Here is a 22,040-nt window from a genome sequence, read left to right on the forward strand (position 1 = left end):
TCCGGGCGGATCGGGCCCGATACTGGACGCCTCGAAGGACGCGACACCTCCCCCCACAGAACTGACCCTGCAAGATATTATGGGGGCCATCGAAGGGATGAAGTCCTCGATTGGGCAACAATTTGAGACCCTGGCACAAAAAGTGGATGCCATATCGATTGACGTCAATCTGGTTCGGGCAGACCTGGGGAAAACTAATGAGCGGGTTCAGTCCTTGGACCTCAAGACTGCCGGCCTCCTGGGCGACGTCTCCGGCCTTCAGCAGGAAGTCCGTACCCTGCGGACGGCAAATGATCACTTCGCCCGACGGTTGGAAGAGTTCGAAGGCCGTGCAAGGCGCAATAACGTGCGCATCATCGGGGTCCCGGAAAATTCGGAGGAGCAGTCGGTGGACCTGTTCGTGGAGGACCTGGTGGTGAGCCATCTGGCGCCCAAAGGCCTCAGTAAGTTCTTTGCTGTCGAACGGGCCCACAGAGTCCCTGGCGGGAGGCCCAAGGTGGGGGCCCCTCCGAGGCCGATTGTCGCCAGGATTTTTAACTTCAGGGACCGAGATGCCATTCTGCAAGCATCGCGGGTGGCCGGCCCGCTGCCATTCCAGAACACTACTGTAAGTTTCTATCCGGACTTTACCCAGATGGTGCAGAAGCAACGGCAAGGCTTCCTGGCGGTCAAGAGAAGACTACGTGAGATGGGACTAAAATATGCCATGCTTTTCCCGGCCAGGTTGCGGGTGGTGTTCGAAGAGCGGACTTTCTTTTTTGAGTCACCTAACATGGTCGGAGACTGGCTGGACACATTGCCCCAAGGACGGTCTGGCGTGGAACGCTCCGGTGGCGCAGATGGTGGTGGAGATGAACACTGAGCCAGGACTTAAGTACTAGGACTCCGGTTCCTCCGGGAGGTTGATAATCCGGGGGGTAGCGGGGGCAGTAGGGGAGCCTTTTCCTCCTCTGGGGTTCTTTTCGTAGATTAGTAGTTTTAAGGGGCGACAGGCACACTGCAAGTTGGGGGGCGCTTTAGAGCTTACGCAGGGGTGCAGGGTGGGGGGTGGATGTGGGTTGTTGTTGGGGTTGTTGTTGTTTTTTGTTATGCAAGGCGTAAAGATGCAAGCTGCTGTGACTCGGGTCTGGTTCCACGCGGGGGGTGGTGGTCTCCTTACATGTTGGGATGGGGGGTAGGGGCCTAAAAATACTCAGTTGGAATGTAAATGGCTTGGGGGATCGTATAAAGCGTGGGATTGTCCTGCAATTTCTGAAGCGATGTACCCCTGATATTGTCTTATTGCAAGAGACGCACTTGATTGGTAACACGTGCTATGCACTCAATCGTAAAGGCTATAAATTTGTTGCACATTCCGGGTTTTCCTCGGGTTCTAGAGGAGCGGGAATACTTGTCAGGTCCTCTCTGCCATTCGAGGTTGACTCCACTACCGTTGACGATAGGGGACGCTTTGCGGCAGTAGCGGGGCGGTGGGAGGGCAGGACCCTGGTCCTGGTGTCGGTTTATGTCCCCCCTGCATTGCAGCCCTCTACACTAGCGGACTTAGAGAGGACATTGTTGGATCTCCCAGAAGGAATGTTGGTGGTGGGTGGCGACTTCAATGCGGTTGGCTCTGGCCTGCTCGACAGACACCCACAGAGGAGTTCGGGGGGGGCTCAGAAGTGGCTTCCTGATTTTATAGATACCCTTGGGCTAGTTGACTGTTGGCGATTGTTGCATCCCACACAACGACAATATACTTTCCACTCAGGGGCGCATGGCAGTCTCTCTAGAATTGACTATGTCCTTACCCTAGCTGCACACGCCTCCTTCGTCTCTGAGGCCAGGCACATGGCACGAGGTATTTCTGACCATTCCCCGGTGTGGATCTGTATGGATGTTGGCAGAGGAGTGGGTGGTAGGGTGGCCCCAATTAACCCGTGGTACTTCAGGGACCCTGCGACTCGTAGTGCGGTATTGAAGGCGGTCGACCGTTACTTTCAAGAAAACCTTGGTTCGGTCACGTCGGCGGTGTCCTTGTGGGAAGCGTTCAAAACAGTGATTAGGGGTGAGGCCCTCTCCTTGATAACAGCGGCCAAGCATCGTAGAGACGCGGAGGTCGCCCAGCTTGAGGCGGAGATTGCGGATCTAGAGTTGGCTCTGGAAGGGGAGGTCACGTCGGAGGTGCTGCACAAGTTGAGCCTTAAACAATCGGAGTACAGGGCCCTCGTGACGGATGCGGCCAAAGCCCTGAGTAGGGAACAGCGGGGCCGTCTGTACGACGTCGGGGACAAGGCCGGGAAATTGATCGCGTGGCTAGACAAAAAGGAGCGGGCCAATCGTGTTGTGCCGGACCTTGTGACGGAGGATGGCGTTATGGTCACGGAGCCGGACGGCATAGTCCAGTGCTTTGCGGATTACTTCCACACGGTCTATACCTCAGTGTCTGACAGGCCAGTGGAGGATTCATGTGAGCTCCTGCGCGATCTTGCCCTGCCTTGCCTCTCCGACATAGACAGAGACGATCTTGATGGTGACATCACAGTCGACGAGATTGCGGGGGCTATCCGCTCTTTGCGCCCGGGCAAGGCCTCGGGTCCGAATGGCCTGCCAATTGAGCTTTACAAACTCCGACCGGACAAGATCGCTCCGCATTTGCGGGCTATGTTTGTGGAGGCGCGGGAGATGGGCTGCCTCCCACTTGACCAGCGCCTGGCAACGATCGTGGTCATCCATAAAGATGGCAAGCCCAGGAACCGGTGCAGCTCATACAGGCCGATCTCGCTCCTTAATGCCGAGCCGAAGATCCTTGCCAAAATCCTCGCAAACCGGCTGGTCAGGGTGGTCGGGGATCTGATCCACCCTGACCAATCTGGCTTCATCCCGCATCGTAATACCGCGTTGAATCTTAGGCGCATCCATGGAGTGATCGCGAGGGTGGGGACGATGCGGGAGCCGGCCATGGTGGCTGCGCTCGACGCAACGATGGCATTTGACACGGTGGAGTGGGCATACCTGTGGGCTGCGCTTGCGAAATTCGGCTTCGGGCCCGGATTTGTGGGCTGGGTAAGGCTATTATACGAAGAACCTCTCGCCAAAGTTGCAGTCAACGGTAGGGCGTCCCGTCCCTTCGATCTGGGGAGGGGTACCAGGCAGGGTTGTCCTTTATCGCCGTTGTTGTTCGCCCTCGCCCTTGAGCCGCTGGCGGCCTGGATACGATGGCACCCAGACGTGAGGGGGATTCGTTGGTCCCCTGACCACGAAGACCGCATTTCCCTCTATGCCGACGATATTCTGCTCTATCTTACTTCACCCCGGAAGTCCCTTATAGTTGTCTGCGACATACTGACTTCTTTCGGGAGGAACTCGGGGCTAACCATTAATTGGGGTAAGTCATATCTGTATGCCCTGTGTGGGGACGTCCTGGTTCCCCCGCGGAATTGCCCGATCCAGATTGCCCGGGAGGGGTTCCTGTATATTGGGATTTATATCTCTGCTGACCCAACGGTGCGGTATGAGAGGAACCTGCTCCCTCCGTTGGCGCGCCTGCGGCGGGATGTGGCGGGCTGGCGGCGGTTGCCGCTTTCCCTCCTTGGCCGTGCGGTGCTATTCAAAATGAGGTCTCTTCCCCGTTTTCTCTATGTCCTGCAGAACACCCAGGAGCTGGTTCCGGCCAGCTACTTTCGGGAGGTCGAGTGTCTGCAGCGTTCGCTGCTGTGGGACGGCCGCCCGCGTATAGCGATAGCAAAATTAACTCTCCCTTGGTACGACGGGGGTATCGCGCTTCCCGACATCCGGAGATACTATTGGGCCTCCCAACTGAGCGCGATCAATCATGGAGTCTACGGTCCGGCGCTTGGCCCCGGCTTTGCTATGGACCGGTGGTTGCTGCGGGGTGGTGGCTTTTATAGAGCACTTTATTCGAAGCCATCGGCTGGGTCCCTCACGGGGCCGACCGGGGTGGCGGTGCACGTGTGGAAGACAGTCACGAACTCCCTGGGATGGAAGGATAGCCTCACCCTCGCCACTCCGTTGTATGACTCGGACATGTTGGGGAACCTCTGGCACTCTAAGGGATTCGACAAATGGGATCTGATCGGCATCTCCAGGGTGGGGGACATGCTGACCAAGGGGCGGATTAAGTCGTTCGATGAGCTGCGGTCGGAATATGCGCTTGAGGGCACGGAATACTTCCGGTATGCGCAGGTGCGCCATGCGCTGCAGTCGGTCCTCGTTCAGGGGGAAAAGGTGCCTGAGTCCTCTCCATTGGAGGACCGGATCCTGGACGGCCATATGCCGGAGAGCACAATCTCCCTAATTTACAAAAAGCTTGTGAACGTTCGGACCGATCTCCTCCTGGGGGTGCGGGACCAGTGGACTAGAGACGGCATTGAGCTGGACGATGAGGATTGGCAGTACGCGGTCTCCTCTCCTAAGGAGGTCGCAATCCCCGCCAGGTTGCGGCTTGTCCAGCTTAAGATACTCCACAGAGTCTATGTCACTGGGCCCCGATTGGTCCATATGGGTTTTTCCGAGGACGGGCTGTGTAAGAGGGGCTGCGGGATGGTGGGCACCTTTCTGCACATTATATGGGAGTGTGGTGTGATTGCGGAACTATGGAAGCGGATTCACGTTGTTATGCAGGAGGTCACGGGCATTGTATTGCACCCAGAGGCGCGGCGCTGTCTCTTGAATGTGTGGGGTCCTACAGACTACGACGCGGCGCAGACTCAATGGGTGACCCTAGGTAATATGGTGGCTAAGCGAGATATTGCAAGATTGTGGGGATCCCCTAGCCCTCCCACCCTGGATGCTTGGAAGGACAACATGGACTGGTGCATGTTCCGGGAGAAAACGGTGTATAGTGCGCGGGGTAGGCCCAAGAAATGGCATAAGGTATGGGGAGGTTGGAACCAGTATAGGGGGTACATATGTTTGCCTCCTGCCACTGAACCACTAGAGGAGCAACTTTCCCCCTAGCCTCGCATCCGACTTGGGTATCTCTGATGCACCTCTGCTAGAATGTTAGCGCCTCTGCTTCTCCCTCCTCCTCTCAATCGGTGGCTTGAACTGATGTTGGAAATGGGGCCGCCCCCTCGCTGGGAGCTGACGCGAACTTATGATGTATATTGCCTTGCTTGTTGTGTTCATTTTTAAAAATTGGAACCTTTGTTTTTATCCTGTATGAGAGCTGTAGATGACTGCACGTGTCGATTGAGGAGCTGCCGAACCTCCGGGTTGTCGGCTGAATAGCTGTGTATCTGAATTATACGAATAAAGGTTTTTAAAAAAAAACAAAAAAAAAAACATCAGGATTCAAAAACAAAACTAAATAAAAGGTCAAATTTACTCCAAAAAACAAAGATGGGTGATAAACAACAGATTAATTTCAAGACCCTATTAAAAAGACAGCACATTTTCCTGTTGCCCACACCTACATGCAGCTCAGATGTATAATGAGCCAGTAGAATGACCCATGTCAACTGTCCCCTACCACTCCCTCAGATGCAGTGGCTTAAAAAAATGTAGACATCCTGTACAGGTTTTATTAAATGCCTCAAAGAGATTCATACATGAAGAAATCCCCAAGGCAAAAAGCACGACAGTCTAAAACACAAAGCAATTGCTCTGTCTTTCATTGGGGAATGATACCCTGACATGAGTTTCCCACCAAACTGAATGATGTGACCCTCCGGAAAAACAGAATACAAACTTATTTGTACAAAATGGTGAGCAAAATAAGGTCTAAAGTTACTATATTCCAAATATGCCAGAGGACTTAACATGGAAACAATGAGAGGTTTACAGGATGATCACCAAACTCTATAATAAGCATAACATTTTAAATAATCAAGAAGCAGATTTAATAAGCTCATTTTACATAAAATGGATAGAAAACATACATACATGCATGTAACATCGATCAACATTTATTCCCTAGCAGCAACCCACAATAGTTTGTGTAGAATATATTACCAAATTTATTTGGTAGAAGTTTAGTATTGGATAAATTCAACACAAGTGAGCAGTTACTATCAAACTTGGTTGCTCATCGGCAGATTTTTTGCAGAAGTAAGAGATTTATATTTTCTCCGAGGCTCATATTTGAGAAAAAGCATCAGACTGCAATACAACCAAGAGCAGGTTTCATTAAATGTGGATGTTAGAGGTTTAAATGTAAATACCTTTACAGTATAATTGTGCACCATAATCTTTTAAGGTGAAGTATTGTAACACCATCTGAGCACCAAGCAGGGCACAGACCAACTGTTCAGAACACAGGATGGAACCCAGAGAATGCACTACACAGTGCCAATCCAATAGTGACACCATTCTCAATAAACAGAAGCCCATTCTCTGAACTCCTCCCCTTCTACCAACAACAAACACGAAATACAAAGGAAAACTAACAAAGAGCACCACTAAATATCCCAACATTGTGTCAGAAGAAGGCACATGCTGAACTACTGCAGGTAGGACCCACATTGATTGTGGGACATTTTTCACTACCAGAGGTAATCACACCGTCTACAATGCTCAATGTGGCAAAGCCATGTAGCTGTAGGCACTCACAGCTGAACCACACAGTCATCACACACTAATTACCACCTTCACTTCAAAAGGATAACACACCTCCATTTGCCCCCTAAGGGCTCTAACTCAGAACTAAATCCCAACAAGAACTTACAACACCACAAGAATCATGAGCATAATGACCAATTCCCATCTTGAATCTTACATTACCATAAAGAGCACACCTAATGAAATGTAGACTTCTTCCACCATTCAATTTTGTAGTATTCTTAAATATTCTGTAGCTTTTCTGAAGATGAGAGAAATAAGATACACCTTTTGACAATCTTGACCCCTCCTTAAACCAGTGTTACCTCAGAAGAATTATGAGATTTCACAACTGCAGTATTTTCCACAAAGGTCTGGATTTGCTATAGAATCTGCAACTTACTATATTATACACATATTAAAAAATGTTTTTAGCTTAAACAGATCCCAAGTTATGATGAACACTGCAGATAGAATGCAATACGCTTCCTTACAGTAGGCACACATTCGCTGGTCACTTGTTGATTGCTATGCGTAGCACTAAACAAGTGAGCATTCAGATAATCTCAGAAACAATTTTTGTGCCCACATTAGGAAACAAAAACCCAACACTCTTAAACATATTTTAAAAAGAGAGACATGAATGAATAACAACTTACATCTTCTTAACATGTTCACAGAACACTAATTATGTCAAGAGAGCACTTACTACCTAAGATGCACAAAATATTTTGCAGCTCTCATTTGCTTCCTTTTTAAGTACATAAAACACAAGAGACATTATGAGTGAAATAGAGGCACAAAAGAACTTCTCGCATAAACACTTGTGAATCTAACATCAGTCTATCCAGATTATTCAAAGAGTCCTTCTGGCACCACTTTCCCACTAAAGCCCTTACTATGTCCTTAAGCCTTTGTCTTCTTTTGTTGTTCTACCAAGCCAGATCTCGAAGGAGATGGAATTTGTGCTTCTCGTATTCCTGTGCCATTGGCAGGTTCCTACCTCTATCATTTATTAAGCGGAATATTCAAGTCAGTCTCATTCTCTCTTTTTCATTAGGCTTACCTACCAGTGTTTACATCACTAGCACCAGAGGATACTCTTCAACGTTTAGGACTACAAGTCCAGCAATCAACAGACCCCAAAATATGCAGGTTCATCTACCTCCGAGTCGACTGGTAGACCCAGCACTCTTACTTGGGTAGGCATTGTCTATGTCTAAATAGCAGCCATTTTGTCTAAAAAGCAGCAATGGTCCTGTGATCCTTCATCATAGCACTTATTTGTTGTCCTTTGCCCTTTTTTATTGCAGTGAACCCGTTTATGTAGATCTCAGTTTTCCTTCCACATTAGAACATTTCACTTCCAATTTCATAATGTGTTCAATCTATCTTACTCAGAACCCAGATTGGAGATCAAAGCTTCATCTAATCTCTCTAGTACTTCTGGGATCTCGCACCTGGAACGACTGCCCGGAGATATGTTTTACCTTGCATTGTTTTCTGGATTGCATCTATGGAGTCAGAAAAGTATCAGTTTTTCTTTCGCGTACCTTTTGTTTAAAGTAGTATCCAGTAGTACCTGTTTTATCAAGGGATGGCCCTTCCTTCAACTCCATTTCTCATTTGTCTCAACTTGCTAAAGTAACGTCCTTTCAAAAGGAGGACAAAGACGGGCTGTCTGATTAACAACATGGCCATTAAGTGCTCATCATATTTTCCTCTAATGCTTTTGCCTACCTAATCACAAGATGTTACCAGAGTGGCTGGGCCTTGTTAGCCGTGCCACACTGCTCAGGTAAGTACCAGTGCATCTGCTGTCCTCCAATGCAAGTCTCTGCCATTACAATGCATGCCAGACTCCTCTCTGTGTTACCATCTCTCAAAACCTGCTCCATGAAGGATACGCTGCCAGAGATGAGAACGGGAGCACCCAAGATACACAAAACCATAAACCCCAAAAAGTTCTCAAATACCAAGCAGGGGAGACCACTCAGAGATCATCGTATCCTCACCACTCACCTTAGGTACAGCTCAACTTCTGACAAAGAGCCACCCGCAAATTGCACTGACTGCAGCAGGCGCCCTGCTCAGGTAGGAAGGCGCTCTTAGAATATTTAGGGTTGATGGCTTATTGCAATCTGTCCTCGGGATACAGAATCAGCTGTAACACATCCATCCTCTATTGTCCAATAAAAAAAACATGCTGTAGGCTGTTGCCTGACTCACAGACGAGGAGCTACACGGAATCTCTAAAAAGAAGCAGGTATTTTGAAAGGCTACAGGCCTGTCCCACCCCCATAATCATTTTAACGCGGATGTCTTGAATCTTTAAATGCCGCCTAGTGAAACACTTGTGCAACACATTGGTAATGTACAGCTCTGTTTTGTGATGGAAATGGGTGTTTCTATCAAATCCACACCATGAACACAGAATAAGCCTGACACAAGGCTCCAAAAAGATCTTTCAAAAGATATCCTTATTGGCAAAAATTAAAGAGGCGCCTCTTTTCACACAACAATCATATACATGTAGTCAGTCTGTACTGCTGATGCAAATTTATATTTGTTTTACACAACAATATCAGTCTGCGAGTGGATAGTATATAACGCACTTGTAATACAGCAGACGGAATATCCGTCACGTTTCTGACGGCGTCACCCATCCACCTAACTCTGAATCAGGCCTAAATCTTTAATTCTGGTGAATAGTATTTTGAACAGAATGAGCTAAGCAAGAGAGCGTTGGTTCTAGTTTATAAATCATTATAATCCATTTGATATAAGTGGGTTTGTGTGTAACTAAGTCGTAACAGCTAGATAATAATGGACACAGTGTGTCTCATTGTGCCTTCAGTTTTATTACATACTGAACATTTGGTCTTTTCCTTGTTGCAATACTCGGTGAACCCTGCCACATAATATGATCCTGCATTACCGCATAGTTCCCAAAGTGATTCTATTTACCCTACTCTTAACTCTTGAAACTCAAACTCTTTCCTCCCATCATAATATGATTTTTCCATAATAATCAATTACAGCCTTGCATGACTCATCTTTTGGCATTTACTTTTTGACATCGAGGCTTAAGAATCTACCTGTTTTCTTTTTTTCCTTTTAAATCTAGCATGGTCTTAGAGCACGGACTCATGCCTCAATGTAAAGGGACATACAAAAGTAGTGCATAACAACTCAGACAATTCTTCTCTTCAATACAGTCCTGCCACTAACACAAACTGCAATTTTCCTTTCATCATTTTATTTACTCTTTTTTCAGGTCAATATCGTATGGATGGTATTAAATCAGTTTACACACCACACCACACCACACATGAGGGAACGCCTTAAATACTGAACCTGCACCCTACTGTCACCAGCAGGACATCAGGAATCCAAACCTGATGATCAATACCATGCCATAAACTTCTTCCATCTTTACATATGCCTGCTCCAACAGTTCAAAAGTACCAAAAAAAAACCAGGACCAATTTCCTACTTCTTGAAAGCTCCTAAGATGTCTCTATATAGAGGCTCTCATTGTTAAAAATGTAAACTCAAAACAAAAAAGTCAATCTTTACTACCGAACACAATCTAAAAAAATTCTGCTTTTGAGGGCTAGCCACGAAGAGTTTACCTTCCATCCAACCTCAAAATTTAATGAACCTCGGCTTCAAAATTGAACATGTGCACAGAGAATCTTGGCATGTCATTGGTAGTTGAGTAAGGTGGAGAGAAGTCTATGATTATTCCTTCCAATTAATTTCTTGCCATCTGAAACAAATAATAGCCAAGGGATAAGCAAGGGCTTTACCTCTACAGTCTAAGTGGCAGACCTCAACCCCTGTAAGGGAAAGAGGAAAATGCTACAATCGTCCGACAATTATCATTCCATGGAAATAAAACTCGAACCCCTTGCACTAGTGTCAATTAAAACGGAGATTTGCATTTAATGAAGTTTCAAGAAAAAGCTGTTTTCTAATGTTGCAAGTGAGGCTCAGCAGTCATTGTGCCTTATGAGTATGCATAATTAATTCTCAAAACATAAAACGTGGGTGAAAAAAGGCTCCTTCAAGGGAGTTGGGCCTACCGCTCTGCAGGACCCCAAAATAGGACCAGGATGCACTTTAGTGATAACCAACATGACTATTTGACCTTGATCCTTTCTCCAAGTCTTGAGAAAGCCCCGGGCTTGCATGGCAGAAGGGGCTAAACTAGTGTTGGTTGTCCAGTTAATTGCAAATGCTTACTGTACAATATATATAAAAATGTATACAAAGAATTGTATCGTATTAAAGTAAATGAAACAACAAAACCTGGCCAAAGAAAAACCTATAACACAATTGAATGTAACGATTCTCAGAGTGAAGACAATCCTGTTTTTCTACATTCCTATGGCCAACCCACAGCCTAGCAGCGTTTTCTTGAAAAGTACCCAAATAAAAGCAGGCTTTCATACTGAAAATATCAGAGATTCTCTAAGTATGAGGATTAACATTTCATACTATGACTTTAAATGGTATATTAACTTGAGGAAAATACTTGAGACACTTTTCTAGAAATAACTTGACAGTCCTTCTGATGTCCCACTGTAAACCAATGCAACCTGAAGCAGCCAGTAAACTACTGAGGTAAAAGAAGCAACAAAATGCACGAACATGGTAACCCGAGAATCAAAAAAGCCTTGGTTTATCCTGGATGTGCAGCAATATTCAAGCACATCAACATTGTCCATTTCTCTCTATCACTCCCCACACCACACACACACACAAAACAACTGACAAACATGACAGAGATGGACACAAATTATTTGAAAAAAAATACCTGGTGAATTTGCTGCCATGGTCTCTAGAAGGATTTCCCCCATCTTTACGACATTATCGGCCACTGTCTGTTGACCAATTACATCTTTCTTAAATTTCTAGGTAATAAAAGAACCAACTGTTTTAGTCTTAACATACAATAACATTGAAAAACATCATTGTATACGGTAGAGAAAGTCAGTGAAATGTTATGTGTCTCTTGTTGTTTCGCCCATTTGTTTCATATACTGGATGTATGACGAACCACATATGCCATTACCACGCAGCCTTTACCACGCATATGCCTTTACAATGAAAATGTAAGTATATCCCAGGTAAGTGAAAACCCCCTTTTTAATATATATATACACACACACACACATATATATATGTTTGAAATGCAAGGCGGTGTAAGAATAGAGAAAATCTGACATCAGTGACTACGGCCTTTAACAGAACAATATGCGAGTAAGGGGACCTAACATGCAAATCCAGTTATGTCTTAAGTATGCCCGAAGTCGGTTTTCGAATCTGTGCTTTTCTGAAATGGGCTATCCAGTTAAGAAAAGGAATGGTAGATTAGAGTATACAACTAATGTTAATTAGCACATGACAATTAATTTTTAGTTTTTAAAGCATGGTTTTTTGAGTGTTTTATCATTTGTGATGTATCAATAATTTTTCTGGTACTGTCACTGTTATACAGTGCTTTTAATGACAATATTGGTATTAATGCGCTTTTTTCTTTTATGATCTATATAGATCAAATAAAGATTGTCCAATCTATAACAAGAGGTTATAAACATAGCTGCTCTGACAATCCGTACCTAAAACGTAGATGATGGTGCTGGTTTGTTCACTGGGCCAGCTGGTGAAGTGTTTTTTTTCTATAATACTAGGGGTACCAGTGTTCAAGGTAAGAAAAACAAACCATAAATTCAGCATTCTTATTGAAAAAGCAAACTTACTTACAACTTTTCCTAGTCAGTATATGAACATTTTCCCACAATTTAAAGATCGGCCAGTAGAAGAATGCATGTGCAAGAATAAAATATAATATTTACAAGATACAGCTGGAGGGCGGACTGGATGCTTTCAACATCAGGTTTTGGCGGAACCCATTTCTCTGTCACCTCTGCAACTTTATAGAGCCACTGTATCAGATCTTCTAGCTTACTGCAGAACATCTATTGAGAGACAATAAAACAAAAGAGTTAAACAGCTGCAAGAGTGGTAAGTGGGGGTCTGTCTTGAGATTGCTTGTGGATTACTTATTTTTGACAATGATAATAATACATCATGCTGAGAAGTGAGGCAGTATGCATAGCAGGAATCTTTCACTGGAACTTCTATATAATACAGTCCAGTTCGTACAACTCCTAAATTTAGCTAGCGATTGAAAGCAAAGAACCAAAGTCACTCTTGGCTCACCTATGATAGTGCATCCGAGCACAAGACTTAACCTCACAAGATGTAATGGGGAAGCAAGAAACTATACAAAGAACTCACAATAATCAAGATATAAATAATGGAACATCTATCCAAAGGTAATCACAAGCACAGTACAAATATATTAAGTAGGAACAATTAAATCTCAAAAGGAAGCACATCAACTATGACAATGGTAGTTTAATCACCCAACAGCATTTACCTAAGAAACAACAACCCACCTTTCCAATTGGAATAATCATATGCATTGGCAGGCAAAAAGAAATATATTGTTTCTGGATTTTTTTTGAAGGACATTTCATATGGGTGATGATTTTCTTATGACTTTTTGGGACATGAGTGTTGAAAATTCATTGTTAAAATATAAAATATTTTGTTCACCAGTGCTAAGTTTTCAATCTACCAATCAAAAACTCGTACCTTATTTTTAAAAAGTTCATTATATTTGTTTCCAACAAACAGAAAACAAATGATCCACCAAGGAATTTACGCCCTCCTTAAAGGCACAATTTAGTCCATCCCACAACTTGATCGGCACAAATTAACATCAGTACACATTATATCAATAAATATCAGTTCAATGACAAGCCGCTGCACACACTCAGGCACCATTCATGTTCTTCCTCTTTCGTCATACCGGGCCGTGTAACTGATTGAGACTTGTGACATACCTGTTAAAAGTACCATTCCTGCTTTAGGTCTTCATTTATTTAAAAAAAAAATGTATTCTTATTAAGGATGCCTTCCGTTTTGTAAGCAATAATCAATATTTGAAACAGAAAATGACATTAGGAGATGTGTGAACAAACATCCTCCAATCTATGACTAACAGAAGTAGTTAGATGTTCTTTCACTACTTACCACCAGCAAATCATTACACCTTGAATTTGTCTCCTGTAAAGGGTGTGGTCTATTGATGAATGTGCGATCACTGGCACATGGAGACCAGAGTTCTAAACTTCAGCACTTCCCCAACAATTGTGAGGCTCTGGAAAAATCACCCTTTGTGTGATACTTCGTTAAAGGGCAAATGTGCGCAGTGTGCTATTCTGTGCAAAGCAATGTCTATGTAATGTATTCATTTTAATTTCTTCTCTATATAAGAAGTGGTGTGCTGCGAGGTTATTATTTAACCTATGTAACTTCTGGTTCAAATGCTGCATTAATTCAAGAGTAATACATTTTAAAACCTCTACAGACTACATTTTATGACCTTCTTTGAGGTCACTTCCCTTATTAAGGGATGATAGTAAAGAACAAAAGACATGGCAAACCAAGTAAGAGTGCTTACAAAAAGTGAAACATTAGGACGGATGGAAAAAGTTTTTGATGGGTTAGACAACGTTACAATATCGACATTACTAACAAAGGTTGGCTTTGGAAAAATTGGAGTACCCTTTGGGAAATGATTAGCTCTCTTGACAGAGAGAAGGAGAGAGAGATAGAGAGGGTGCGTGTAAGAGAAAGAGACTATGCAGTGTATAAGTCTGCAAGGTTTGGAAATCACCCACAAATCATATAGAGAGAGAACTGAAAATTTGCACGCTAGGATATCGTCAGAGCAAGAACAGCATCCCAGGGAAAAAGGAAGGAACATACAAATGATTTAGGAATGTTTATAATAAATTGAAGAACGTATCTTGCAAGGTTAAGCATGCCAATGATTGCAGTCTACATAATAAGAAGCAATGACGGGTGTCTTCAAACATTTCTGTAATAAGAGTTTTCTTATGGTCAATGAAAACCATCCTGAGATATTATTAGAGTTGTAATAGTGACCACATTAGACAAGATTACTTTAGAGGTCACCCTATGCACCTTAGTACACCAGGCAGGGTTGCCAGCATTAATGTAAAAAGAAAATGCTTTGTCAATCTGGACTGCCACTACATGGGGAAAACATAAATGTTATAGTTGCAATGTCCCTGCCATCATGGGACGTGTTAGTAATAACGCTCCCCAATGCCACAATATTTACCAGTCAAACATTAGTGTTAAACATATTTTGGAAAGTCAGCCTTTTTTTCTCCAAATGTCAGCTTATGACTTCAGATAGAACACATTTTCATCTTGATTACACACTCTCAATGTTAGTACACATATAGTATTTCAACAGACCAAAAGCGTCTAATTTAGTAGGCTGCGCTGCACCCAAGAGTGCTTCTTACAGGTGGCTGGAGAGCTAACAGTAGCTCACGAACTGCTCTTTGGAGGAGTTTGCGAAAGACCGGCAATAATGTCATAAGGTGACGTAGGTATCATTGCAATTACCGACACATTATATCTGGTGCAATAATGCCTGGATTGGGATATAGCCCTCCCGACAAATGTTTTTATGTGAAATGTTGGCTGAGATAGGATAGGTGGAGGATGGTGTTTCATATGATGATTGCAAAAAAGCACATTAATTACAGGGCATTTGGTGAGATGTGCTCTTTTGGGATGACCTTAATGTAAAAATATTATAATGAGTTTGCAATTGATGATGAAGATATAAAAGACTCAAGCTCATGCTGTTCATCCATTAATAGGCCACTTGGTAGCTGAATTGCAGTTATTTTGTTTTTTAACTGTCTTTATTGGTTTTTACATGTTCAACAGTATGTTACTTGGTGTTAGTTATGCATAATTCACATGTTATGACATATTTAAAACGTCTTCCTCATTAATATTGCAGATCCCCTTGCAGTTCTTGTCAGATAAACCAACCATTCACTTGCATGCACTATTAGCCAGTCACTTTTTTGCCACATATAACGCTCCTGGCCCTGACTACATCAAAATTTCCCGTTTATATCCTACACACTAATGGGCCATTAAAGTATCGTAATTCTGTAAATCAACAATAAGCTGTTCTGGAGTGCTCTGTAGGCCAAGGCGTGTGCAGCGGTCCTCAGCGTGCATATACCTAGGGCCAACGTCGCAGTTAGGGGGCTGTCACATCCAGCGGCCTCAGTGCAAGTCAACCATCCTAGGTCAGAGTGCCCACTCCCCCCCCCCCCCCCCCCCGGAATCGTCAGCCCGTTACCACCCTACTGTTCCACAGCTCAATTTCAGTTCAACTGTAGTTTCTTGTGAATTCAAGTGATTCATTTTGATTCAGTGAGACATTGTAATTGACAATGGAAGTACCTATTGAATAATGGCGAACCTCACTTTGCTTTAATTAGTCAAGTCACTGTTAGGAACGTACTAGAAATTGGCTACCCACGATCAAGGTCTACAAGAATGGGTTTTATACTGAAGGTACTATGATCATGATCAGAATCCCTATTGAGCTGGGCCCTCTTTTCTCTGTTGTCTGGTGAGACTCTGGGATTAAGAAATCAGGGACTATTCTTACTGCTGATGAACGGCACATGATTTATGAAATTGGCAATATAGGGTAAACATTTGTCTATTGTTATTATAGATTTAATGTTCGCGCACTTCAGTGAATAGTGGAGATTTTCGTCTTGCATTTGTACCCGGGCATGTAATTAACACTGGAAACAGTGAATTTTCACTAATTTTACTAATAATATTACTTATCTCTTTGGCCCAAGTTTATGGCACTATCCCCTCACCCACGTACTCTCTGTTTCACTGGTGTTTGGAAGGTTTCTCTCACAACAGTAGAGTGACTTTTTAATGAAAATTCTCAGTAGAAATGCTACTTTGGACTGATTACTCTGTATATTGTTCTCTTAGCCCTGAAGACGTCATTGTCCTCTATGACACAATGAAACACACATGCGCTAGACTGTAACGAGTTGAAGTGTTAACCACCAAAATAAGTGACAATAAAGAATATTTGGTCACACCCCTCTACAGAGACAACCTTACTGGTGTGTAAGTGCTTGCACTCGTGTTTATGATCCAAAAGACCTCCACAAAGGAAAAAGGCTGAGAAACATTTAGTAAAAACCATTAACAAGCTTGTTTTTAACATACTAATAGTACCACCAAAGAAACGTCTGTAACTGAGCAGAGGAATATACTACACACTACTTACTAGGCCTTCCTATTGCTCCCTGACAATATTTCCAACGGCAATAATGTAATACAGAAACAGGATTACAAACCTCATGGTCAGGTGGTTTACTGGGAATACCTGACTATTACCAACTAAAAGAGGCGCTGATTGGGCAAACAGAAGCAGATTAGACCACCACTGTATATTGGATGTCTAAAGACACCAATCTGAAATGGTGGTCCATGAAGAATGGAGATTTCAACATTTGGATTCGAGATTTGTTTAAGTTGCCACAAAAAGACGACTCTTTAAGCCAGTCAGCTGGTCTCTGGGATTTCCTATGTAGAATGACCCATAGTGAGCCCTTCGCTTGAACTAGGATAAGCAAAATGTCCAAAAGGTCAGCTTTATGACTAAGTGGCTGGTTTTACGCATGTATGTCAGTCAATACCTAAAACAAATTGGCCTCAAGTTACTACAGTGCCACGCTTATCCCAAATCAGCATTATTATTTAACAATTCCAGAAATACCCTCTAAGAAGCAACAATCATCATTTGAGCACTGCACTCGAGATGAACCACTACCTGTTTCATGAACATTGAAAAACAAATATTCAGTTTGGAGCAAGAGTAAACAAACACATTTTTAATTCTTGTTTATTATGCTCATAGTGCTTTTACCTTGATACAATGGACAAGTGATTCATTCCCTCCAATTTGCTGTCCATCTTTCTCGGAGTCTAACATATACCTCAGGGAGGATAACCTCCTTAGGCCGCTTGCTGCGTCACCTTGGCCTAGACTGCAACTTTTTACACTAGTCCTGTGTGGTGCATCATAACGAAATCCATAATCAACCTTGTCCTCAGTGTCCTCTCGGGTATCAGAGACAAATTTTCCTTTCATCCCATCCGCATATTTTAGTGAGAGTTTATCACTGCTACTGATGCAATGTTGGTGGTCTCTTTTTTTATTTTCATAACCAGTAACTGAAAGTTCCTTCAATTGTTGAGCTAAATTTTCCAATTCTTTAACTCTGGGAGGCAGCGAAAGATATTCATCATCGTTGTCCCATTCCCTCTTAAACTGAAGGACCTTTGTGCTAGGTAAGAAACAAACATCTCTCTGCTGCTTACTGGTGCAAGTGTGTTCATCCTTATCGCCCCATTCACTGCCATCCACACTGGACGATGTTTCAGAACTGGAGAAGGTGCACGTAAAAAATGGGGTCTTAAAATCTGTGGAGATATTCTCACTGCTGGTGGAATATGTTTCAAAGGCTGCTTTGCCAGCAGAGATTGGCTGGTATACAGAATCGGTCAGTAGGCAGTCAGTGCTAGTTGATAGTTTTGTGTAGAGTTGTTGTGAGGAGGTTAAGTACTTCCCAGCGAAGTTGCTGTGGCTTCCTTTGGCATGCTGAGTATCAATATAAGACATACTACCAGATTGTAGCATATCATCGGGTGAAACTGAAATGCTATCAAGGCCTATGCCGGAATCATGCAAAAAGGGTTCAGGTGATACAAACTCTTCAGAGATCTCCTTTGATCGTATTTGCTTCGAGTTCAAAGGATATGTATAATCGAGTAAATCCTGATATTCCTTATCTGGATCCCAGTGGGGAGATTCACGGTTTGGTGAGGGTGGTGGAATATTAGGAAGTGCACAAGCCCAATAATCTGCCTGAAAAGGATTATCTTTCCAACTACTTTTCGTTTCCAGTGCACTACTAAAGCTACGTTGCACTGGTCTGCGTGAGCCTGCCAAGCAATCATCAACAAGATCTGCCCGACTTGGTCGAAACCGAGGTGTAAATGTTTCTGAAGAAGGATATCTGGCTGCGGACATGCTCCTTGATCGCATCCTTTCCTGTGGTGGGCTGCAAGCTTCTGGAAGGGTGAAAGAAAGACGGTTTTTAGAATATCTTGGGGATCTTGTAGGACAATGGATTGTTTTGCTAAGCGTACACTTTGGGCTTGATGAGTAAGAAGGAAATGTTCTTTGAATTCCACTGAAGTCCATGTTGTCTCTTGTGTGAGGTGTTGTCAGTGTCTGGTATGTGGACTTCTGTGGATATTCCTCAGTGAACGACATGTTGGTCTCACTAACCTGATTAAAAAACAGGAGAAAATATATAAAATGAATTAAATGTATACCCACAAACAAAAACTTTGTATTATACAACCAATAGATAAGCAATCATGATTTGGCTCAGGTACGAAATGAACAATAAATGTATCAACGCGTTAAGACAAAAATGCCTGCAACATTTTTCTGGGTATCATGCAGTTCTAAACATTTTCATGTATTTTATGCTAAAGTTTCATGGCACTACATTTTTTCTAGGAGTCAATAGCTGCAAGTTGGGTTTATTCATCATATCTACATTGTGGCAAGTCCTTGGATAAGTGCAATACAAGCTTGTTTACCTCCATAAACTCAAAGAACATACTTCAAAAAATAGAAAAAGGCAGACATGACATGATACTTAAGCATAAGCTATGGATGTGGCAAAGACAATTCCTACTACTATTCAGCTCAGTGGTATCAGCAGATCCAAGCCACAAAACGTGCTCTGCTACTGTTGTTTCTTGATCTGAAGAACAGCTTAAGGTCTAGCACACGCTTTTTTATCGCTTATTTAAATTGCTACAAAAGTATGCATTATAACAAGAATGCATAATTCCGGAAATTATAAATATATATTTTGATAAATGTGCGTTAAGATAATCATTACTTTTTTTCTCCTAAAAACCTTTAACACATCAACCTAACAATGTATCTAGAACACAGCCTACCTCATATCACCTGCAAGCACTATTTTTTTAATACTTGCAAATTACCTACAACAGTTTCTTTCTTAGATGTCACTTTAAAGGATAACATCGTCACATGGCATTTGAAATGTTTATTTTTTTTCCCAGGCGCAGCATTACTCAGTAGTGTACCTTCTGTGGGGTCGATAATGAAGTGATAACTACGACCCAGAAAGGACATAACCTGTAATACTAAAATAAAGTAAAAAAAGAACATTGGTCGCCTATTGAGGTATAACCGTACTGACATTCCTCAAACTCCCACCATTTATGACTTATTAGCATTACATCACTTTCTGATTTTACCAGAAAACGCTACAAAGTGAAAGAGCTTTACCAATATCAAAAATAAATATTATACAATGTTATCCTAAAATATCAGGGACCAATAAAGCCAACAGAGCTGTTTTTCAAGCATGTGTAACGTATGGATGTGAGTTTTTGTAGAGAGGGGTGGATGTGTATTTTAGCATGAGGGACGAGGTGAATGTGTATGAATATGTTTTGAGAGAGAGTGATTGTGTGTGAGTGTGTGTAGCCCAGGTTGTGGGGACTGACTCGGTCCTCACAGCGAGGGTTAACCTTGTCAGAACCAGACAAACACTATCTGTGAGAAGACCGGTGCGTTAGGAGTACCGCCAATGTGTTTAGGGATTTTCAAGGGCGTGTATAGAAAAACTAAAAGTGCAGTTATATTTGTCTCGGTCCGCTTTATAATCTACCCTATCAAAGCACGCGTGGAGTTAGAATAGTAAATACACACTTCATTACAGTCAATGGATCCCAATCCTGCCCCTGCTCTCCAAGTACCAAACTTTCTTATCTCCTTGAGTGGATAGAAAACATGGCTTTTTCAGCTCTACTACTTCTGTTCCTAGCCCTCTCCACCTCACTCCTCTAGACAAGGGCAGATGTTGATGAATATACTTAGGGTGTGACGTTTGGCTAAGAACCACTTCTGAAAAGTGTCAGTACCAATCCACTGAAATTCTTGTTTGCTTGCACGGTCCTCTTGCAGGTACAGCATCCCTGTTAAGAAGCAGATATACTGTCCCTTTTCAAAGGACACAGCACCGCTGAAATACAAGTAAAGTGAGCAAGCAGAAACGTCAATGTACTAGCCCCAATAAAGTATAGCAACCCTACAAGAAGTGTCGTGAGTAGGTCCCCCATAAGAAGTCACGGAGACTGTAGCTGCTGTACATGTGAGGTTTATTATGGAGTGGGAGAGCCGTGCGTACAATCCTCTCAGTGCCCCTGTTCTCACTGCGCGCTCTCGCGCTGTCCCATCAGGCACCACGCCAGTCACGTGGTTGCCGAGCGCTAGACTGCGACACCACACATCTTCCCTCTTAAACAACAACACAAAAGAGTAACCGAAACAATGCCTTTGCTTACATAAGCAATGAGTTACATGAACAATAATTTTGCACATAGTCTGTGTGTGGTGACCCCTCAACGGAGGAGCTCCATAGGTAAACGTTGCTGCTGCGTCTTAGAGAACTTACTGCACTAGATGGTGGGTAGAGCAGAGGGAAGGAGAGAGAGTAGGAAGGAGAGAGAGAGGGAAGGTGAGAGAGAGGGAGAGGGAAAGAGAGGGGGGAAGGAGAGGGGGAAGGAGAGGGGGAGAGGGGGGACGGAGAGAGAGAGAGGGGGAGAGGGAAAGAGAGGGGGGACGGAGAGAGAGAGAGGGGGAGAGGGAAAGAGAGGGGGGAAGGAGAGAGAGGGGGGAAGGAGAGAGAGAGAGAGAGAGAGAGAGAGGAAGGAGAGAGAGAGAGGAAGGAGAGAGAGAGGGGAAGGAGAGAGAGAGGGGAAGGAGAGAGAGGGGGGGGAGAGGGAAAGAGGGGGGAAGGAGAGAGAGGGGGAGAGGGGAAGGAGAGAGAGGGGGGGAGAGGGAAAGAGGGGGGAAGGAGAGAGAGAGGGGAAGGAGAGAGAGAGGGGAAGGAGAGAGAGAGAGAGAGAGAGAGAGAGGGGAAGGAGAGAGAGAGAGGGGAAGGAGAGAGAGAGAGAGAGAGGGAAAGAGGGGGGACGGAGAGAGAGAGAGGGGGAGAGGGAAAGAGAGGGGGGAAGGAGAGAGAGGGAAAGAGAGGGGGGAAGGAGAGAGAGGGGGGAAGGAGAGAGGGAGAGAGAGAGGGGAAGGAGAGAGAGAGGGGAAGGAGAGAGAGAGGGGAAGGAGAGAGAGAGGGGAAGGAGAGAGAGAGAGAGAGAGAGAGAGAGAGAGAGAGAGAGAGAGAGAGAAAGGAGAGAGAGAGGGGAAGGAGAGAGAGAGAGAGAGAGAGAGAGAGAGAGAGGGGAAGGAGAGAGAGAGAGAGAGAGAGAGAGAGGGGGGGAAGGAGAGAGAGAGAGAGAGAGAGAGAGAGAGAGAGAGAAAGGAGAGAGAGAGGGGAAGGAGAGAGAGAGAGAGAGAGAGAGAGGGGAAGGAGAGAGAGAGAGAGAGAGAGAGAGAGAGAGAGGGGGGAAGGAGAGAGAGAGAGAGAGAG

The 22,040-nt window shown here is 44.0% G+C and overlaps 1 protein-coding gene across 1 annotated transcript in view; it reads right to left on the bottom strand.

Moving 5' to 3' along the window:
• CEP68 (centrosomal protein 68) overlaps positions 1–22,040 on the bottom strand; it is a 111,620-nt gene that overhangs the window by 20,793 nt on the left and 68,787 nt on the right. The window contains exons 3-5 of the mRNA XM_085612522.1: positions 17,426–18,853; positions 12,405–12,527; positions 11,363–11,459 (exon numbers count right to left, since the gene is read on the bottom strand). Of these exons, the coding sequence (XP_085468648.1) occupies positions 11,363–11,459; positions 12,405–12,527; positions 17,426–18,853 (1,648 nt within the window). The remainder of the gene's footprint in view (positions 1–11,362; positions 11,460–12,404; positions 12,528–17,425; positions 18,854–22,040) is intronic.

Source organism: Triturus cristatus, chromosome 6 (genome assembly GCF_964204655.1).
Source record: "Triturus cristatus chromosome 6, aTriCri1.1, whole genome shotgun sequence".
NCBI lineage: Eukaryota > Metazoa > Chordata > Amphibia > Caudata > Salamandridae > Triturus > Triturus cristatus.